We start from the raw sequence: 22,140 nt of genomic DNA, 5'->3' as shown, positions 1-22,140 counted from the left end.
ATAGATGGGATTACTGCTTCGTACTGAGTATAACAGTCTGACTGAATATTGGCATGAAATAGCTGGGGAGTTAGAAAATTTTCTTCTTTAGCATGCCATTCCTCTGATTCATGCATTTCCTGATACTGCTGGTACGTAACACACTGGTTCATCATAGTATTCCAGCTATTCGATCCCTACTCTGAAGCGCTGTTGTGAATGAGCAGTGTGCACATTTAAGGCAAAGGCTCACTTAGTAGTACCGGTGGTGGTAGTAGTAGTATGACCTGGTGTAGAATTACAATTTAGGCCTATTCCAAATGATAGCACTACAATTCGCTAAATAACTTAAAATTCAACCCTGAAAAGAGCTGTTCTTTAAGAAAAGCTTCTTCCTCTTCACTTTTATTAAATTCCACATTCATTTTATTCCAAATTAGCAGTAAAGAGGGTGTTTCTCCTCTGGCTTGGAGGAAGAATTTGCCTCCAAGTCAGATAGTTCTTTCCACCGCCAGTGTAGTGAATTGAGATTTTCCGATTCATCGGGTATTCCTAGGAAACAGATTAGCAAAAGAGCATAGGTTTTGGCTTGGGACTTTCCACTATTCGACCCCCCCCCCCGCTGAAAAAAGATGAAGAGTTTTCACGGATCACGGCTACCTGCGGCATGGACATTCCAGCTCTGGAACTTTGGACTGTTAGATCAGCAGCATTAAAAGTGAGAAAATGTGTGGTTTTTCATTTGATCGAGTATTTCATATGAAAGTATTGCTTTTAATCGTGCCATTCCTACTGATGTCATTGTAATGACCTATGTTCATTTCAGTTGGGAAAACTACTAAGAAAATCTTTCTGACGATGTAAAAAGGCAGATGGAGATTTAGTGCCTACAAATTATAATGAAAACTCCCCGACTTGATTGTGATTGATAGTAGGCAAGTGAGCCTACCGTTACAATGAAAATTTCCTAACCAAGTCTTCATATACTTCTGGTACGTAACACACAGCATGTACACTACCTAACCTAGAATTCGGTATACAATGTAGAATTCCGTAGTGAAGCATGGGTACATCAGCTAGCAAGTAATATTTCAAGGGGAGAAAACGAAAAGCACTTCAGAAAGAAGAGACCTTTGGTGACTTCCCCCTCGCATTTCTAGAGTAATGTTAAGAGCTATACAATTTAATACAATCTTGCTCACAGCATGTACACTACCTAACCCAGAATTCTGTATACAATGTAGAATTCCGTAGTGAAGCATGGGTACATCAGCTAGTAAGTAACATTTCAAGGGGAGAAAACGAAAAGCACTTCAGAAAGAATATACCCATTTATAGAAGAAGTATTTCTTACAAGAGAAAAAGAGAAGAGATTGACAACCAGACCAAGTTGCTATATAATAGCCAAGATAGCAGTAGTCGGCGAAATATCGAGATTGCCAAGTGGAAACCAAGTTATATTCAAGAAGAAAGAAGAGAAAATAGAAATTATCTCAGAAGAACAAACAGATTGTTTAAGCCTGATCTTGGAAATAAAATATAGATTGGGAGCAATACCAAGATTCCCATGATACAATTCAGAACAGTCTTATAGAACAGCAGAGTCAGAAAAGCAATATATATTACCTATTTTATAAGGATATTGATATGAATTCCCATATTGCATCTGTATATTTCTTCTTTAGCATTAGTTCAGGCAAGAAGATCGTCATGAATTCCAGTTAAATGTGCAGTGGGCAGCCCTAGAGATGTGTTTGACACCGCGGGATCGGTCCCACCCGAGAAGGAATGAGAAGGAAGCAGGTCGTTGGTTTTCCGAGCGGCCGAGAGAGTAACAGACCAAGGATGGATGGCAGCTGAATTGCCCCAAACTGGAGAATGATTGAGCTAAGTTCCCATAAATTACAATTCTTACTTGAAATAAAATATTAAAAAATGTTTCTAACCTAAAACGGACAGTATGTAGTCATAGTATGGATATATTCAATGTAAAGTAACTTTTAAATTAAGCTCTCGCATATTAACCTAAATCAGAGTCGATTCATAAGAATGGAGCAGTTTTCAATGCCTATAGAATACATAAAAATGCTGTAGATAGGCACATGTCACCTTGATAATACTGAATAGGTAAAGTTTACCACATCATCAGAGAACAGAAATTTTTGAGAACTAGATATTATAATGTATAAGGCAACCTAATGTTTAGCGTGAAAAGCATGTGTAGGGTTAAGTACCGATATGCAGGCAGATATGTGGTTTTTTTGTCACTAAAAAGCAAGGAGTAGTGTGTTGGTAAACTCGGGAGTTAGATGTCCTCGGAATGAAATAATATATGACCCAGTGTAATTTAAATAGCTTCAGTTATGTATGCCTCGTCGAGGGAGATGTATTTATGAGAAGAGGTTGAGGCATTTAAGAAGAAATGAATATATACAGAGAGGATTAAAATTGAAATATGTAGTAAGCTGCAAGTTGTACTAAATGAAGTGTATAATCGTCGAAGAGAATTAGCATTAGCATTGCATAGAAGAAATAGTTTGGGATATGAGATGTAAGTAGCTTAAGATTGGGGTCATGTACAGACTACGTTGAAGTATTAAGAAATTTCATTGAGGAAACATAGAAGTAAATGAGGACATATCTGACCTAGAATAGTGAATGCTAGGCCTGGTCCAACTTTTATTGTGGGTATACCCATGCAATGAAGATTAACATGTTAGGTGACACCTATATCAAGCATCTCACGTGTGTCTAATCCACATCTATATATATAAAATAAGTTTTGTCTGTACATTGCTCAGAATTTAAAAAGGATGGTATTTCTGTATCAGTCGTGTTCACAGTAACAAGGAAATGCACTTTTTAATTTTCTGTAATTTCTGTTTGTATGTATGTATGTATGTATGTACACGCATCACGAGAAAATGGCTGAAGAGAATTTAATGAAAATCGGCATGCAAAGTCGAGGAATTAGTCGCTACAATCTAGGCCATAAATAATTTCATTCACGCTGAGTAAAATTGTAGTTTAGGGGAAGGCCTAAAATTTTATTCTCAAATATTTATGTTATTAATGGTCGTATCTTAATGAAAATCTGTGTGTGAAATCAGGGTAATAAGTCGATATAATCTAGGCCATAAATAATTGTATTCACACTGAGTGAAATGGTAGCTTAGGGGAATGCCTAAAATTTAACTCTACCGAGCTCGATAGCTGCAGTCGCTTAAGTGCGGCCAGTATCCAGTATTCGGGAGATAGTGGGTTCAAGCCCCGCTGTCGCAGCCCTGAAGATGGTTTTCCGTGGTTTCCCATTTTCACACCAGGCGACGATGGAATAGGAAAGGGCTAGGAGTGTGAAGGATGCGGCCTTGGCCTTAATTAAGGTACATACCAGCATTTGTCTGGTGTGAAAATGGGAAACCACGGAATACCATCTACAGGGCTGCCGACAGTGGGGTTCGAATCCACTATTTCCCGGATGCAAACTCACAGCTGTGCGCCCCTAACCACACAGCTAACTCTCCTGGGTGTACCGAGTGTAACAGCCTGCCTGAATATTAGCGGGAAGTAGCTGGGGAGTTAGATAACTTTCTTCTTTGGTGTGCCATTCCTCTGATTCATACATTTTCTGATAGTACTTGTACGTAACATACTGGTTCATCCTGGTCATTCCAGCTCTGAAACTCTGGACTGTAACATCGGCACCGTGGTACTGCTCGTTAAAAGTGAGAAAAGGTGAGGTTTTTCATTTGATCGAGTATTTTATATGATAACATTGCTTTTAATCGCTACATTTCTACTGACATTTTTGTTATGATCTATGTTGACTTCAGTTAGGAAAACCACAAAGTCAGTCTTTCTGAGAATCCCGTAGCGAAGCACGGGTACATCACCTAGTATTATAATATATTGAGAAAAGGGTTGAAATAAATTAATGTTGTTGTGTGATAGTCGTAGTCAAGCTGTTCATTGAATTTAAAGAGCTGTATACAAGCAACGGAGAAATGCTTTAGAGGAAGTGTCCTTAAAATTAAAGCATTTCTTTGTCAATTTTATATATTTTTCATCTAAACAGTGTTATGTGGCTGAAGATGTTGATAATATACGAAACATGTACCACTTTTGACCATTAAAAATTACCTTAAGCAATCATTGTATCGACTAGGTGGAAAGTAAATAAATACTTAATTGTGAATATCGAAGGTAGTCGTGAAGATAGAAAGGTAAGTTATGGTCTAATATACAAAATCAAATTCGGAAATTGATAGCTATGTTGAAAACAGTTTTGTTTCGAGTGATCTACATATTAGTGGATACGTATTGGAAAGGGAGTGAGGCTAATCATTACAAAATAGGTATTGTATGTTGGTTGGCTAATCTTAAATAAAAGTAGATTTCCCATGAAATTTATTTGAATCTCAAGTATTATGAAATGATTTATGCCACAGTAATTTTCTCTTTCCAGGATATTCTAGTTATTTAATAAACCATTTTAGTTAAAAATTAATCATGTGACAAGTTTATTTATTGATAGATATTGTAAGTTAAGGACATGGATTTAAGTGAATTGCGTTTTTCCTATCTTTCGCATCGTATGGTACGTGGGTGGTGATGTCCATCTGAGATATTGATAGGTCACAGTTGTAGAACAACATACCGTTTCTCTGACTCCACGTTAAGCTTAGATTCGTCAAGATATACCCTGAGATCATCATGAGTAGTCAGAGTTTTCTTTCACTCTCTTACTGGACGCGGTAGTAGGGTGCACCCTCGATCTCCAGATGTAATATTGTGTGATTTTTACTTGCGGGGTAAACTGAAGGTAAAAGTGCATCAAACAAATTCTCACACACTGGAGGAACTGAAAGAAAATATTACAAATGAAATCATAAACATTACAGTGGCAGAACTCACTTATGTCAGCCAGAAAGTGGTTACCAGGTACAATGCCTGTATAATCCAGCAAGGACAACACTTCCAGCATCTTTTATAAGGTAAGATTTAATCTAAGATTGTATACAACCTTAAAGCAGGGTGACCGTGTGCGACTTAAGTTCGGCTGAAGGAACTGCCGTAGCGCAGAGTACAAACACTGTGCGTTCAGGCTGGGTTTATAAGAAAGATCCTATATTCTTCTAAAGGCTGATGTTCTTACGACTATCAGTGCTCAATCTAACAAAATCATTTCTCGCATTTATAACAGAACTCAAAAGGGACTTCAATACTCAGATAAAATCTGAAAGCAATGTGATGTGTTCACAATGTGATTTTGTGTAGATTCCAATTCTCACAATATTTTTTATTATCTAGAGAATCTGCTGTCTGCACAAAGACAGAACACAAACTTCAGAAAAGGAGCATGCTCTAGCTCCTACCTACCAAAGTAAAAATTTTTAAAAATTGGTCTAAACGATGCAGAATTGGGGTACAGCCATGTTAATGGAATTTTTCCTGCTTGCTCTATATAGGTGGCAAGTGTCTTGCATGTACTCATTATAGCAAAGCTACACACAGTCTTCATAGCTTTACAGACTCATTTTCTCTCAACCTCCAACGAGCTCATTTCTGCTTCCTAGTATCATCGAAGGAGTGGAGGAGTGGGGATCTACACTTTTAAAGGAAACTTGGCGAAAAATCTTCATTCTTCATGTGAAAAGTGAATAAAAAGGAGACAGGAATGTTGCGGATGTACAAAGGCAATTAAGGAAGTACAGATCATTTAGCCATGAACAGTGTATTAATAGTAAGGAACTGAATATACAAGTATACCTTAACTTACCCTTACAGTCACCTTGAACATTTAGGCATTTGTTGTACCCTGAGATCGGCTTTTCCTATACATAGAAAGTTGTCAACTTTTGCTTTAACCAGTCTGTGACAGTATCCTTTACGTTATCATCAAATTGTTCTCCACTGAGGTGCTATGAAACAGGAGAAAATTCAATGGCGCAAAGTTCAGACTGGAGAATGAGTGAAATTCATGCAACAAGTCCTGGTGTTTTCCTGGCATAATGGGATAGAGCATCCATATGAGAGCATGGTGCTGTGGTGGTTACGAACAGCCCAACAAAGGTACAGTGTTTACGAGTAGCACAACAGGCATCAGCATTTACCTATGCCCTCCTGTTAACCCACTGCCATGGAAATATTTTCCTTAAAAAATGTACCTTGGAAAGCGATTATTTTTCTTACATTTTATGTTATGGATGCTAAAATGGTTACAAAAGCATACAGCATCAAACTAACAACATTTGGAGTTAGAGTTTGATTTATTACAATTAACTGAAATCTTTTAAGGTACGTACACCTTGAAACATTCATCCACGTGGAGAGCAACTTTGCATTTGTTGCAGTAGAAGCAAGATTCCTTCTTGATTCCATGCTCAAAACAGACTTTACATATCCTTGATGGAGCTGATTTACTTGCTGTAGGAGCAATCTTTTCAGGAAAATGCCTCCAGTGAGATGGACATCCTTTAGTGGCGTAATCAGGAAGGGTGACATCTTCCAGATTTTTTTTTTTGCATAAGCATTGGTTTCCTTGCAAATTCCCTCCGAAAAAGTGTCCGTAAGGAACTGACTCACATCATATTCTGTACTATTATCAACCAGGCGTCTCCTGACTATAGCATTTAGCTCCCCAATAACTGCACATGCATTGCCTTTCGGAACATTACTGGCCAAACTCCAGTTCCAGTTGCTCGATGTGGTGAGGTTATGTACGAAGTTATCTTCATCCTCACTATCACTTTCATGAGCGGATTCACAGTTCGCAGACGCACTATCACTGCTAAAACTATCAGATAAATCTGAGTTATCTTCATCACCACCATCAAGAAGAAATTGCAGAATTCTTTCCTCTTCCTTCTCGCGATGTTTACACGACATCTTGCTCCACAGCATTCATTTCATGAACAAGACGACCAACTTTAGAAGCAAAATAAACATAGACAAAATGGCCTTCAGATAATAACAATGGCATGTAAACACGCTAGCACTATCTAGGGATGTAATTCTGAAGTACATCATCACAATCAAAAGAAATTGTTTGTCAGACCGCCTTATTTCAGACTTGAGTACACGGCGATGGTTGTACCCGTCATTGTAGCGGAATGCGTTAATCTACAGCATAACTATCAACAGGATAGGATAGGATTTCCTGGCAGGAATTCAATGAGTAAAACTCCTTTAGTCTAAAAAAAAAACCAGATGCCACAAGTTTCTGCAATGATGGAGTTTGTTGGAAATTCAGGTGGATTTTTTGGTGAATTTGAGCTTTCTTCCTGTTCTTTTGGGGATGTTGTGCAAAACCCATGTTTCACCCCCAGTGACAATTTGCTCAACAAACTCTGTCATAATTTTGATAACCCTCCAATAAAGTCAATGCAGAACCTATTCTGTTCAGCTTTGTGTCCTGTAATCATCCGTTGTACTCATTTTGAACAAAGTTTGCAGTACAGCAACTCTTCAGTGCAATTTAGAACACAACCACAGTAACATACAGTAACCAATGATTCTGAACTGACTGACGATCAAGGTCATGAAGAGGAGTTAGACAAGATATCTGTACTCAAAAGTGTAACAGGGGTCATTTGCTCTACTACGAGAAGTAGGATAACAGATTTTTGGAGAAAATAATTGGGAAAATTCAATGGCGCAAAGTTCAGACTGGAGAATGAGTGAAATTCATGCAACAAGTCCTGGTGTTTTCCTGGCATAATGGGATAGAGCATCCATATGAGAGCATGGTGCTGTGGTGGTTACGAACAGCCCAACAAAGGTACAGTGTTTACGAGTAGCACAACAGGCATCAGCATTTACCTATGCCCTCCTGTTAACCCACTGCCATGGAAATATTTTCCTTAAAAAATGTACCTTGGAAAGCGATTATTTTTCTTACATTTTATGTTATGGATGCTAAAATGGTTACAAAAGCATACAGCATCAAACTAACAACATTTGGAGTTAGAGTTTGATTTATTACAATTAACTGAAATCTTTTAAGGTACGTACACCTTGAAACATTCATCCACGTGGAGAGCAACTTTGCATTTGTTGCAGTAGAAGCAAGATTCCTTCTTGATTCCATGCTCAAAACAGACTTTACATATCCTTGATGGAGCTGATTTACTTGCTGTAGGAGCAATCTTTTCAGGAAAATGCCTCCAGTGAGATGGACATCCTTTAGTGGCGTAATCAGGAAGGGTGACATCTTCCAGATTTTTTTTTTTGCATAAGCATTGGTTTCCTTGCAAATTCCCTCCGAAAAAGTGTCCGTAAGGAACTGACTCACATCATATTCTGTACTATTATCAACCAGGCGTCTCCTGACTATAGCATTTAGCTCCCCAATAACTGCACATGCATTGCCTTTCGGAACATTACTGGCCAAACTCCAGTTCCAGTTGCTCGATGTGGTGAGGTTATGTACGAAGTTATCTTCATCCTCACTATCACTTTCATGAGCGGATTCACAGTTCGCAGACGCACTATCACTGCTAAAACTATCAGATAAATCTGAGTTATCTTCATCACCACCATCAAGAAGAAATTGCAGAATTCTTTCCTCTTCCTTCTCGCGATGTTTACACGACATCTTGCTCCACAGCATTCATTTCATGAACAAGACGACCAACTTTAGAAGCAAAATAAACATAGACAAAATGGCCTTCAGATAATAACAATGGCATGTAAACACGCTAGCACTATCTAGGGATGTAATTCTGAAGTACATCATCACAATCAAAAGAAATTGTTTGTCAGACCGCCTTATTTCAGACTTGAGTACACGGCGATGGTTGTACCCGTCATTGTAGCGGAATGCGTTAATCTACAGCATAACTATGAACAGGATAGGATAGGATTTCCTGGCAGGAATTCAATGAGTAAAACTCCTTTAGTCTAAAAAAAAAACCAGATGCCACAAGTTTCTGCAATGATGGAGTTTGTTGGAAATTCAGGTGGATTTTTTGGTGAATTTGAGCTTTCTTCCTGTTCTTTTGGGGATGTTGTGCAAAACCCATGTTTCACCCCCAGTGACAATTTGCTCAACAAACTCTGTCATAATTTTGATAACCCTCCAATAAAGTCAATGCAGAACCTATTCTGTTCAGCTTTGTGTCCTGTAATCATCCGTTGTACTCATTTTGAACAAAGTTTGCAGTACAGCAACTCTTCAGTGCAATTTAGAACACAACCACAGTAACATACAGTAACCAATGATTCTGAACTGACTGACGATCAAGGTCATGAAGAGGAGTTAGACAAGATATCTGTACTCAAAAGTGTAACAGGGGTCATTTGCTCTACTACGAGAAGTAGGATAACAGATTTTTGGAGAAAATAATTGGGAAAAAAAAGTGTTTTACGATTCAGGTTGAACATAGGAATGCTGTTACCCTTCCACCCAGCTCCGAGAGGAAAGATACATACACCAAATTGTGAATCCTATTCAGTTTGCAAGACTGTACGCTTCTGAAATCCATATACACAACATTGAGCGGTTGTGGAAATTCAAAACTGACGGGAAGGGGATAATTATTATCGATATAAAAGTACTTGTATATTCAGAGGCAGCACAACAAGGAACTCAAAACACCTGAGGAAATCATGCTCATTTCCTTCATTACATAACACAGGTATGGGAAGGTCTCAGGACTATCTTCACAACGCCATTAAAGCGTGCAGTTGTTTTCATCGCCAGCGAGGGAAGAAGAGTGCGAGTGGAGCTGTCACTGTCCGCACACCAACTGGGCAACCCATGCCTCGCATGGTATTGTTGGGTGTTCGCAGCCAAGATACCGCTCCATGCCATAGGATGCTCAGTTGGGGGATACGGGGCAGCATGTGATGTATGTCAGTGGTTTTTACAATGCTAAATACCTAAGGGTTGAATAAGCACAGAATATGCAAGATAATCTATATATATAAAATAAGAGTTTTGTCTGTACATTGCTCAGAATTTGAAAAGAATGATATTTCTGTATCGGTCATGTCCACAGTAACAAGGAAATGCACTTTTTACTTTTCCGTAATTTCGGTCTGTCTGTTTGTATGTACACGCATCACGAGAAAACAGCTCAAGAGAATTTAATTCAATTCAGTATGTAACGTCGAGGGCTAAGCCACTACTATCTAGGCTATAAATCATTTTATTCACGCTGAGTGAAATGGTAGTTTAGGGGAAGGCCTAAAATTTAATTCTGAAATATTTACATTATTAGTGGTCCTATCGATAATATTATATAACTACAGTTATATACAATTCAATTTCCGATCATTTATGTCTTATACATTTTTACCGCTCCGGCTATGATAGCACAGACATTCATGAATTTGTATTTTTGTCCATTTCAACGCCGAGCCACGAGAAAATGGGTTAACAGAATTTAATGAAAATCGGTATATTGAGTCGGGGAATAAAAAACTACAGTCTAAGCTATAAACAGTTTTATTCATCCGGGATAAAATTGTAATTTAGGGGAAGGTGCCTAAAATTTAATTTTTAAATACATGTTATTGGTCCTATCGAAAAGTATTACATAACAAAAGTTAGAGAGAATACAATTTCCGATCATTTATGTTTTATTCAGTTTTACCATACCGACTATGATAACAGTGGTATTAACGAGTCGGAAGAAAATAAAATGGGAATGCCTTCAACGAAAGCACATAACACTGATCAACAAGAACATTACATTGACTATTGTTTGTTGCGATGTTCTTTGCTGCCACTCATCTCCGATAGATTGGATTACTGCTGCATACCGAGTAAAACAGCCTGACTGAATACTGGCGGGAAATAGCTGGGGAGTTAGAAAACTTTCTTCTTTAGCGTGCCATTCCTCTGGTTCATACATTTTCTGATACTGCTGGTACGTAACACACGCGTTCTTCATAGCATTCCAGCTATTCGATCCCTACTCTGACGCGCTGTTTTGAATGAGCAGTATGCAAACTTAGTAGTGGTAGTAATATGACCTGGTTTAGAATTACAATTTAGGCCTATTCCAAATTACAGCACCTCAGTTCACTAAATAACTCAAAATTCAACCCCAAATCATCTTCCTCTTCACTTTTATTAAATTCTACATTCATTTTATTCCAAATTAGCAGTGAAGAGAGGTTTCTCCTCTGGCTTGGAGGAAAAATATTCCTCGAAGTCAGATAGGTTTTCCGCCGCCAGTGTAGTGAATTAAGATTTTCCAACTCATCGGGTACTCCCAAGAAACAGAATAGTAAAAGGGCATAGTTTTTGCCCTGGGACTCTTCACTATTCAAACAGAAGGCCAGTACGCTGACCATTCAGCCAAAGAGTCGAACAGTCGTGTCATGGAATATTATCTATATATCTTAAAGTACTTGTATATTCAGAGGCAGCAAAACTAGAAATTCAAAACATCTGAGGAAATCAAGCTCATTTACTTTATTACATGGCACGGGTATGGGAAGTTTTCAGGACTATCTTCCCAATGCCAGTAAAGCATGCAGTTGTTTTCGTCACCAGTAAGGTAAGAAGGATGCTCAGGTGGGGGATAGGGGGCAGCGTGTGATGTCATTTATTCTGTTACTGGAAGTGATTTAGTTTTGTGTTCCTAACCTGCAATCTCGGTACAGAAGATGTTTTGTATATTCAATGGAATTGTTATGAAGTTCGTGGCAGAGATCTGGAAGTAAAAGTGCGGGGAAGTAGATTAAAATTTGTGTGCCAGAAATAATGCCTGCAAGTTCATGCGCTCAGCCCAGAAGGGTATATTTTTGAAGGGGAATCTTTCCTCCCTCGCCCCCCCCCCCCTCCCTTTCTCACAAATGTTATATGTTTCGTAGCCAATTTGTTACCAGGAAACATGCCCCAGTCAAATTTCTACTAGCAACAAGCACACTGACTTACCCACTATGGCTGAGGATACAATGTTCATTAATTGAACATTCATTAATACTATGTGCTGATCTCATGTTCTTGGCACTAGCCAATGGTCTAACCTATCAAGACCAATGGTCTTGTCACTAGCCAATACTGATAAATATCACTGTAGTTCCGTATTGAAGATCACTATATTTATTATATTGCTAATTAATTAGCAATATAATAAATCTAGCCAATACTGTCGCACGAGATACTCGAGGCCTTTGGGTACCCAGACCAATGGTCTCATCACTAGCCAAGGGTCTAAACTAACCAGACCAATGGCATTGTTACAAGCAGCACCTAAGTTGGAAGCCTTGTGCAGCGACACCATGTTGGAGTGGTGGTAATGATTTCTAACATCTCTTTCGCATCTTTGCTAGTAAAGTTTGACAATATAGCGCAAGCCGACCCACACAGACCGCTATCTTCAGAAGACGTCCAACTACCACCCACGACAAAAGTACGGAGTGATTAAGACTCTAGTTGACCGTGCTAAGAGAATTTGTCAACCTCAGAACTTAAACGAGGAACTCAGCCACCTCAATAAGGACCCTACTCACTAACCAAAAAGAAAGAAGAGGAGCGGCCAGCAGCTAAAGCCTTTCTGCTGTATACTGAGAAAGTAACTGACAGAATAGGGAGGCTACTAGAGTCCCATGGTATTAAAACCATATACAGGCCGACAAAGAAAGTCCAGGAACTGATTAGATCTGCCAAAGACAAACGCCATCCTCTATCCACAGCAGGTGTCTACAAGATCCCGTGCAGTTGCGGCCAGGTATACATAGGCACTACCAAACGCAGCATCGCCTCATGACTGAAGGAGCATAACAGACATAGCCGGCTGGGACAGACAGATAGATCATCAGTCGCTGAACACTCGCTGCTGGCAGGCCATGACATACAGTACAGCGACACCGAAGTACTGTCAACTACTGTGTCTTATCACTCCCGGCTACAGAGGGAAGTCATTGAAATCCTGAAGCACACCAACAGCTCCAACCATAAGGAAGAATCTGAACGGGTAAACAAAGCCTGGTTTCCAATCTTGAAAGCTCTAAATCCTGAAGGATATGATAGCCGCGGCACACCAGAAAAAAGCAATGGGTGATCAGCAGCCTGTCTCCGCCAAGGCAGGTCAATGTACACCGGGCTCCCTAACACTTCAACCGTTAGCCGAAGAACAGCCAATCAGCGAACGCGCACACCTCCCCCCTCCACCATGACGGCCAATAGGCGAGCAGCATGCCGTATACTGCACTATATAATGAGGTGGAATTACAACAGCACTTCATTCCTCTGAGAGCTTCGCTGCTATCAAAGTCAGTCGGAACACTTGACAATGACGAACGCAGTCTTCGGTGAAACATCGGGACATTAACTCGCTACTGGACCACGGCCTACAAGCCCGGAAAAAGCTGACATGATTTAGAATAGGTTTCTTAACAAATGAATCTCTCAAAATCAACAGATTTGTTTTCAATTACACAAGAAGTGACACGTTTCAAAAATTCTACACACTATATAACATTCTGTGAATTGTGCTTCTTTAAGCAATCCCTACCTTCAAATATAATACTTGCTTACCTTTGCAAATACTACAGGAGGATCATTATTCTTTATATCACCGGCAGCTTTGGCAAATTCTGGCTTCAGTTTTTTGCAATGGCCACACCTAAAAAAATAAATGCATACAAAACATCTGCCTCAATACCAGGAAAAGAATGTAGGGAGAAAAAAAAAAGCAGAGAGAGAAAAGGAGGCTTGAAAAGAAATGCTGTATCAAGGTGATCAAGAGAGGGTGTACAATGCAACCTTAAAATCTCTTTTTTATATGATAAAGTTCAAACTTGATGGATAATTAATCTGCTGTTGTGGTTTTGTATATTCAATGGGTAGTCCTGAAGTTCTAGTCCCAGGTAAATTATATTCCCTTATTTTATGAAAGTAATTTTCAAACTTTTCTACTAGAATCCTGTTTTTGAAGTTAGTCTGATAAGAAGTATTTATTCCGTTGCTGCAAGTGACTTAGTTTTCTGTTCCTAACCTGCAATCTCAGATACAGAAGATGACTAATGAACTAAGTCCACCCCAGAGTTAACTTGTTATTATAGAATAAACAGAACCTGGTACATATAATGTGAATATTGATACATTAATAAAAACATGTTAATGGGACACTCAATGATCATACTGAAACTATCTCGTCAGAGACTGAAACTTCCAACATAAAAAATGCGTAGTTCTAATTAAAATGGTTCAAATCAAATTGTGAATTCGCCAATGTGATAATGCGTATATTGCCAACAAAATGAGGGCATAAACATAAGCAGAAAAAAGTAAGTCATGAAGATAATGTGTTCAAGACCGCTGTTAAAGTCGTAAGCAGTCGTAGAAGAACTGGCCCTTTGTACAGGTAGGAAATATTGTCAGACCCCTTTGTCGAGAAATGCTGGACGAGGCACAGCGTTCAATAACGTATATATACGGGTTTGGCTTTGAATGGGTTAATATGTTCATCTAGAATGAGCATTCCTTGTTCATTCATCTGCCTGATGTGTAGGAGATCTATTGATGTTCTGTTCTGTGTCTTAGCAATGTTGAAAAGCTTTACGTCCCGTTTTGTGATCTTTAGTTCTTCGCAGACTTCATTCCACGCAGCTGCCTTTGCTTGCCCTACCAATGTTTTCAGAGCTTTATTCGCCTGTTTGTATTATTCTGTCCTCAACAGTTCACGATTCATCACATTTCTTTTTTTCTTTCCCTTTTGCCTCGATGGTATCCTGGACCATCTAATTCCACCATGTCTCTTCATCCAGTGGGGCACCTTGTTTAAAGTGGCCTAACATCTAGGTCATCAGACCCTAATGGTACAAAATTAGACGAAATGTAATGACAAATTAAATGTTCTAAATCATTCACTGACCAGAATAAAAAATGTGGTGAAGAATGACTGGATGGATAAGAATTTAAAGGCATCAGTGGATCCGACCTGCAATGCCCCACCTTCCCAGAAACTATCAGAAACAACAGTATTACTGACCAAGGGACTGCTTTTGAAGCACAATCCTGAATCGAGGATGCTTGTTGTCTAAAGGGATCCGAAATCCAGGTCAACGGTCCCACGTTGTGGTACTAATCACAAGTAGTGTAGACTCACGGTGTTTCACACATTATGGTACTACTCACAAGTATTGTACGTCGCACATGTAACGCAAACCTATGGTGTTTCTCACATAATGGCGCCACTCATAGGCAACGCAAACCCATGGTGTTCCTTACGTAGGTGTACTCATCATGGGCACCGGTATTCCTGTGGTGTTCCTCACACAGTGGGTACTAATCACAGGCAATGCCCAGACCCATGGTGTTTCTCACAATGGTACTAATCAAGGGTACTGTAAATCCCATACTGATTCACCCTCTGTTTCTACTAATCACAAACATATTGTGTACCTAATATAGTGGTACTACTCATAAGTAAAGGCAACCCATAGTGTTCCCCTCATGATGATACTAATCACAAGTAGTTCCACGGTTCTCATACAATCATCCCTTGGTCACCCCTTTTAGTCGCCTCTTACAACAGACAGGGGATACCATGGATGTATTCTTTGTCTGCGTCCCCCACCAACAGTTGGTAGAGAGAGAGAAAAAAGAAGAAAAAAGATGGGATCTGCCACTTTGAAAAATGAAGTGATGGACAAAGAAAGGCAAGGGCCAAAAAGGCGTGAAAATGAAAGATTCCTTAGGCCTTGAATGCTCTAATACCATCAGGGTCGGAAAAGAACAAGAGTTGACCAAGGGAGGTCAGACAGGATAAATGAAAGTGCAGGGCAAGGCACAAGTAAGTGGAAGCAATGCCAGGACTCATCTAAGGGCTGCGTGGTCGTCAAACCACACTCCCAAGTTGAGAGCCCCTGGGGCCCCTTTTAGACGCCTCTTACGACGGGCAGGGGATACTGTGGGTGTATTCTTCGTCTGCGTCCCCCATCCACAGAGGGTTGGGGTACCTTGCCAAGATGTCTTACCCAAAAGTTACACACAGTCTACTTTCTTGAATACTTCTGCATTTATTGTCCACCATCAATGAACTCTTTCCACTGTGTTTCTTGCGGAAGCTTATCGTTGAATTCAAATCCCAAACTTTCATCTTAATCTCCACCGCAGACTGTTTTACAATCAAAAGATGATGCCTGTTGTTTAAAAGGTTATCGGCTCCTAATGGTACGAAATGAGACTAAATGTAATGACAGTTTAAAAGGTCAAAATTGATCCACTGACCAGAATTCAAAACGTGATGATAAAGAATGTATAGATGAATATAAATTTAAAATAATCAGCGGATCCAACTCTTAAAACTGAAAGTAAAAAAATTCCAAAATCAATCCACTGACTAGAACTCAAAAAGACGAACGATTATGAACTTAAAACAATCAGTAGATCGACCTGCAATACCCCACCTTCCCAGAAACTATATAATAATAATAATAATAATAATAATAATCATCGTATGGCCTCAGCTACCGTCTGCAGACATTTCGATTTGACGCCATCTGGCTGTCTGCTCGTCAATTTCGACGTTCCGTTTTACTCTAGGCCCACTAGATGGCAGAGAGAGTAAACAAGATCTCTCTTGGGCGTCTATGGCTGAGATTTAATTAATTTTGTCGGGTAAATACCAAATGTATCACCAGAGATCTTTTACATGCCGACATCGTACGACAAGGAGTGTCGAGTGGACTTTTTTCCGCCCTTCAAAAATCCGACTACCTCTGCCGGGTTTCAACCCGCTATCTTGGGATCCGGAGGCCGACACTACCACGGATCCACAGAGGCAGCTACAGAAACTATATGAAAACAACAATATTATTGACCAAGGTACTGTTTCCAAAGCACAATCCTGAATCAATGATGCTTGTTGTCTAAAGGGGGCCCAAAATCCAGGTCAATGGCCCCTCATAATGATACTTATTGCTAGTAAAGTAGAACCATGGTATTTCTCATGTTGCGGTACTAATTAAAAATAGCGCAGACTCACTCTGTTCCAAACATTATGGTACTACTCTCAAAATGCTGTATAAGTGGTGGTGGTGGTGATTTTTTAAGATTCTTTTCATCCACATAGTTTTCAACAACAGCCATGAAGAACACTTGTGAAGCAGTGTCAAAATATCAGAAAAAACATACATGATCTGCTGAGCCTCAATCCTTAAGATCGCTACGACTGAGTGAATTGAAGAAGTAAATGAACAGTAGACTTTACAATGGGATGAAGACTCTTCTGTCTTTGAAATGAAAAACTGATGAAGCCTCAAGTGCAGACCTCCATACCCACAAATCACAACACCGTAGGCCTACTGATATAAAAAATTTCACCCACAATTGGCTCATACCAACATTCTACAGTCTAAACAGCATTTAGAAGTTCATCTACTTCTTCTTCTGGACACTTAAATATAAAAATTGTCAAACAAAAAATGGCCAGACTGAAAGCATATAAGTCAAATCTATTTAGAAAGCAAGTCTGTGAAAGGTGCCGCTATGCCCCCAATATTGCACCCCTGGGTGAATGAGATTAGACTATCAAAAGAACATCTAAAGAGAAAGAATTTTTTTTCTTTGCTAGTTGCTTTACGTAGCACCGACACAGATAGGTCTTATGGCGACAATGGGACAGGAAAGGGCTAGGAGTAGGAAGGAAGCGGCCGTGGCCTTAATTAAGGTACATTTGCCTGGTGTGAAAATGTGAAACCATGGAAAACCATTTTCAGGGCTGCCGATAGTGGGGTTCTTACCTACTATCTCCCGAATACTGGATACTGACCACACTTAAGCGACTGCAGCTATCGAGCTTGGTAAAAGAATTGTTTTAATTCCTGGCATAGTAGCCGTGAAACAAATAAGGGGAAAAGTTGATGCTTCGTGTCCACGTTTCTGACATTATAAGGAAGCAGAAATGAACAAAATCTTACTTGGAATGAGTGTCACAGGAGAGATGTGTTCATTGCGACGTCCGGGAACCCACCGATCCGCCACCCAGAAGTACGCTTACTTTTATAACCTAATGAAGAGCGTTACATGCAATTTTCAACAAAGCTATAGTAAAGGGGCCTCAAACCGTGAGTTTGACAATCGTACTAGTAGTGCTGGGAGGAACGACAATACTTCCAACTGTTGCTTGGGAACCCTTTCTATCCTACAGTATTTCTTGTATTTTACAACTACTAAATGACTTTTTCTTGCCGTGCGGACAGTATGCGCCGCGGCGATACAAAAGAGCCTCTTGTTCTCATGACAGAGATTGACCTGAATGTGCAAAAATACGTAAAAACTAATAAATGACCTTTATTCATAATTTTTTTCTTCTGCAATGGTTGGTTACAAAATCTCGACCTCATCCTAGGTGTGTAATATAACTATAATAGTTTATTTATTATATCCGCCTTGATCAATACACTCATTAAATGAAAGAAACATTATTAATTAAACCATACATGTTTCGGGAAATCTCAACCATTCCCTTCATCAGTGGTTAGATCCTAGGTGTCGATGACTTCATCCTCTTCCATATACGTGAACCAATCACAGTTGTAAGCAATGGAATACGGTATGGCGTCTAAAACAGTATTTTTGTTATAAATTTGTTATAAAAGTAAATGTACTTCTAGGGGCGGGTGGGTTGGTCCCTGGCAAGCGTACTGAATACATCTCTCTTCCACGATCATTTGAAGGTGAGAACAGCAGCATTTAAAGTAATAGTATATGTAATAATCCTTGAGGCCCTTTTACTACCAGTATATTTTACCCAATTTTCCATTGCTGAAGTAGCTTCTTGCATTTCTATTTGCCAACGTAAAGTGACATGTAACGTCGTTCCCATCCATCACGATAATAAAATTCCGTTAACAACCCCGGCGTAAAAAAATTATAAGTGAATGGAACATTGTATCAATGTAGAATACAGAACAGCAAAAATGTTATATGAAATTTACCTTAAATTAGTGGTAGGTATAGCAAAGCCACCGCCTTAAGGAAATTATGCACCTGGGCATTTAAGGGGAAGGAGCTCTTGAGCAGGGATTCAGCAAGGTATCCAAGGAAAAATTGTTTCCTCGTACCCTAACCTATCCAGACCCATGGTAATATCTAGGGCCTACCCTAACTACTCCAGGCCAATGGTCTTGTCCAGGGCCTACCCTAATCAGTCCAGACCAATGGCGTTTCCACAGGAAACAAGAAGCCTATGGCCACTTCGTGGCTGTAACCTGAAGGGTTTACATGCCCCCCAGATCCCCTTTACTTGTCCCCATATCACTGGCCTTGTCCAGGCCCTACCCTGACCTATCCAGACCAATGGTGTTGTCCAGGCCCTACCCTAACCAGTCCAGACCAATGGTCTTGTCCAGGCTTCACAGCTCTAACCTGGCGCCTTAGTCCCTGAGTGAATAGGTTGGCAACCTTGTACTCCGTCCAAATACATCCTCCGCGACAAGGTCGCAAGAAGGAAACAAAGGACGATCGTTCCGTGGTGGAAGTTTGGTAGCGACGGGGCAACTACTGATCAAATAAACATTACTCCTCCCAGTCAAGCAACAAGCTACTTCTCAGTCACTAGACCAACACAACAAATTCAAGAAGCCAGAAAAAGAAAACTGAAAACATAACTTAGGCCTACTGCAGCAATATACACAGCAACTACAAAAAATGACAAGTACATCACAAAGATAATATAGACAAACTAGAGAACCAAGAATTACAAGGTACTACAATTAACTGAACGCAGACAAGTAATTTGGTTCACAATTTCCTCCTAAGCTAACAGATGATTAGGCATCTCTAATGTGAAAGGAATTCAAACAAAATTCCTTATTTTGGAGGATAAGTGATATAGCAAAAATATTTCGGAAATGCCTTATGGAATGTATCGTTGGCACCAACATCTTTTTACTAATGTATGTATATATGCAAAAACACCAAAGTCTCGTCCAAGACGAACCATAACAAGGAGGATACTGGATGATAGTAATTCAAAACTCACGTTGCTCTGGTAACTCGAACCGTCGAAAAAGTTAGTTATACAGTAAGTGAAAATGTACACTATGTGATTAAAGCACCTACGTTGAAACATTACCACTTCTTCGTTTCAACAAGACGGAGGAATTAAGTGCTTTTCAAGGTTACAAAATAATGACATTATAGCGCACAAAAACTGACTTGCAAATTAGGATTACTTACCAAGGCGCATAAAACATTACAAGTACCGTTTCATGTTCCGCAATTCGCGTTTTAAAATCATCATCTGTTAGCTCAAGAACATCATTTTCATCAGCTGATGCACAAAGAACGATTGCAAGCAAGAATAACGTCTTGAAAATCATATTTCCAGCGTAAAATTAAACTCAGCGCCAGACTTCACAACCAACTACTTCTGCAAATAATGCCGACAAGACGTGGCTGCACAGCTGACCACCCGGCGAATATCCTGAATTTTGTCAGCTTTGTGTTGTCGTGCGTTGATTGGCTCCCGCTCCCCCACTCATAATAGGTTGCGTTCACACAAAGCCGCTAACAATACTCAATACCAAAGAAGATGCATTACAAAATTAAACGCCTTACTGATGTATTAAAAAAAAATCGAAACTCGTTTTAAAATTTGTCATAAAAAAAACAGATATAAATAAAAGATGGGGCATCTCTTTTAATCTACATAAATAAAGTTCTAGGGAATCCGCTGTCTGTAATTTCCAGACAAATTCAAGGTAACCAAAGTTGTTCCGATACATAAAAAGGGTAGTGAAGAAGATGCTGGTAACTATAGGCCTGTCTGCCTCCCCTCTGTATTCTCCAAAATACTGGAAAGAATTATGTACGATAGACTGTTATCATTCTTAGAGAAGCATAATATATTAGCTGGTTGCCAGAATGGCTTTCGTAAAAATAGATCAACTACCACAGCATTCATTAACTTTATTGAACGGATATATGACACACTAGATGGGAAGGGTGCATGTTTAGGTATTTTCTTGGACTTAACAAAAGCTTTTGATATAATTGACCACAGCTTGCTTTTAGAAAAGTTATACATGTATGGAGTTCGGGGAATGGCTTATGACTGGTTCAAATCATTTTTAGGGGATAGAAGACAGATTGTTGAAATATCATATACCGGTACTGATTTGAGCAAAAATGTAATTAAGAATGTGTTATCCTGTGCCAGAAACATAGATCATGGTGTTCCACAGGGGTCAGTTTTAGGACCATTATTATTTTTAGTATTTATTAATGATATCGTCCAAATTGTTGATGATATTCAAGGAGTGCAATTAACTTTGTTTGCAGATGATATTACTATTTTTGTAGCTGATGAAAGTTCTGAAGGGTTAGAATTGAAGGCAGGCAATATAGTGAGTAATATCCTGAGCTGGCTTGAAGATAATAAATTAATTTTAAGTAAACAGAAAACTTCTGTGATTAGATTTCACCATAAGATTAATTTCAATATGGAAGTTAGTCCAATATCATTTGGAGAGACCATAATTGAGTACTCATCATCAACAAAGTTTCTTGGCTTGTGGATGGATGAATCATTAACCTGGGATAAACATACAGAGTTTATAGGGAAAAAGCTTAGTAGAATTTATTTCATGATAATATCTTTGAAAAATAGTTTTAATTTAAAGGCTTGCCAAATTATGTATTTTGCATATGTCCATCCCATACTAACCTATGGAATCATTTACTGGGGGAATTCACGATATAGCGAAGTCATCTTTAAGTTACAAAAGAAAATAATTAGAGGAATGGCCGGTGTCGGCAGGAGGACAAGCTGCAAGAAATACTTTAAACTTTATTTTATTTTACCATTGCCTAGCCTTTATATCTTCCATACACTTGTATATATGAAGGAGAATGTAAACAGCTACACCATAAACTCTGATGTACATAGGTATAATACTAGAAATAAACACAGTCTGCACATAGAACCACACAAAACTAAGCTATATGAATCAAGTTTGAGTTATGCAGGAGTACATTTATTTAATAAATTACCAGACTACATTAAGCAGATAAAACCATGTTCAAAATTTAAGAAAGAATTATTCAAATTTGTTTCTAACCATTGTTTTTATTCTATTGAAGAATACTTAGATCTTGAAAATTAACTTATGTATCACTTTAAAAAAAAAAAAAAATCTGTGCCTCTTTACCACATTGTATATTTCTCTTTATTTATCATGACATGTATATTA

General features: G+C 39.0%; 1 protein-coding gene across 1 annotated transcript in view; it reads right to left on the bottom strand.

The window, feature by feature from the left end:
- The window catches only part of ERp60 (disulfide-isomerase A3), a 139,691-nt gene extending 119,304 nt beyond the window's left edge, over window positions 1-20,387 (bottom strand). The window contains exons 1-2 of the mRNA XM_067145219.2: window positions 20,126-20,387; window positions 13,475-13,562 (exon numbers count right to left, since the gene is read on the bottom strand). Of these exons, the coding sequence (XP_067001320.1) occupies window positions 13,475-13,562; window positions 20,126-20,268 (231 nt within the window). The 5' untranslated portion in view covers window positions 20,269-20,387. The remainder of the gene's footprint in view (window positions 1-13,474; window positions 13,563-20,125) is intronic.
- Window positions 20,388-22,140: the final 1,753 nt, after the last annotated feature.

This window comes from Anabrus simplex, chromosome 4 (genome assembly GCF_040414725.1).
Source record: "Anabrus simplex isolate iqAnaSimp1 chromosome 4, ASM4041472v1, whole genome shotgun sequence".
In the NCBI taxonomy this organism is placed as follows: Eukaryota; Metazoa; Arthropoda; class Insecta; order Orthoptera; family Tettigoniidae; genus Anabrus; species Anabrus simplex.
The sequence above is the reverse complement of the archived record's forward strand: the minus strand, read 5'-3'. Positions and strand labels throughout refer to the sequence as shown.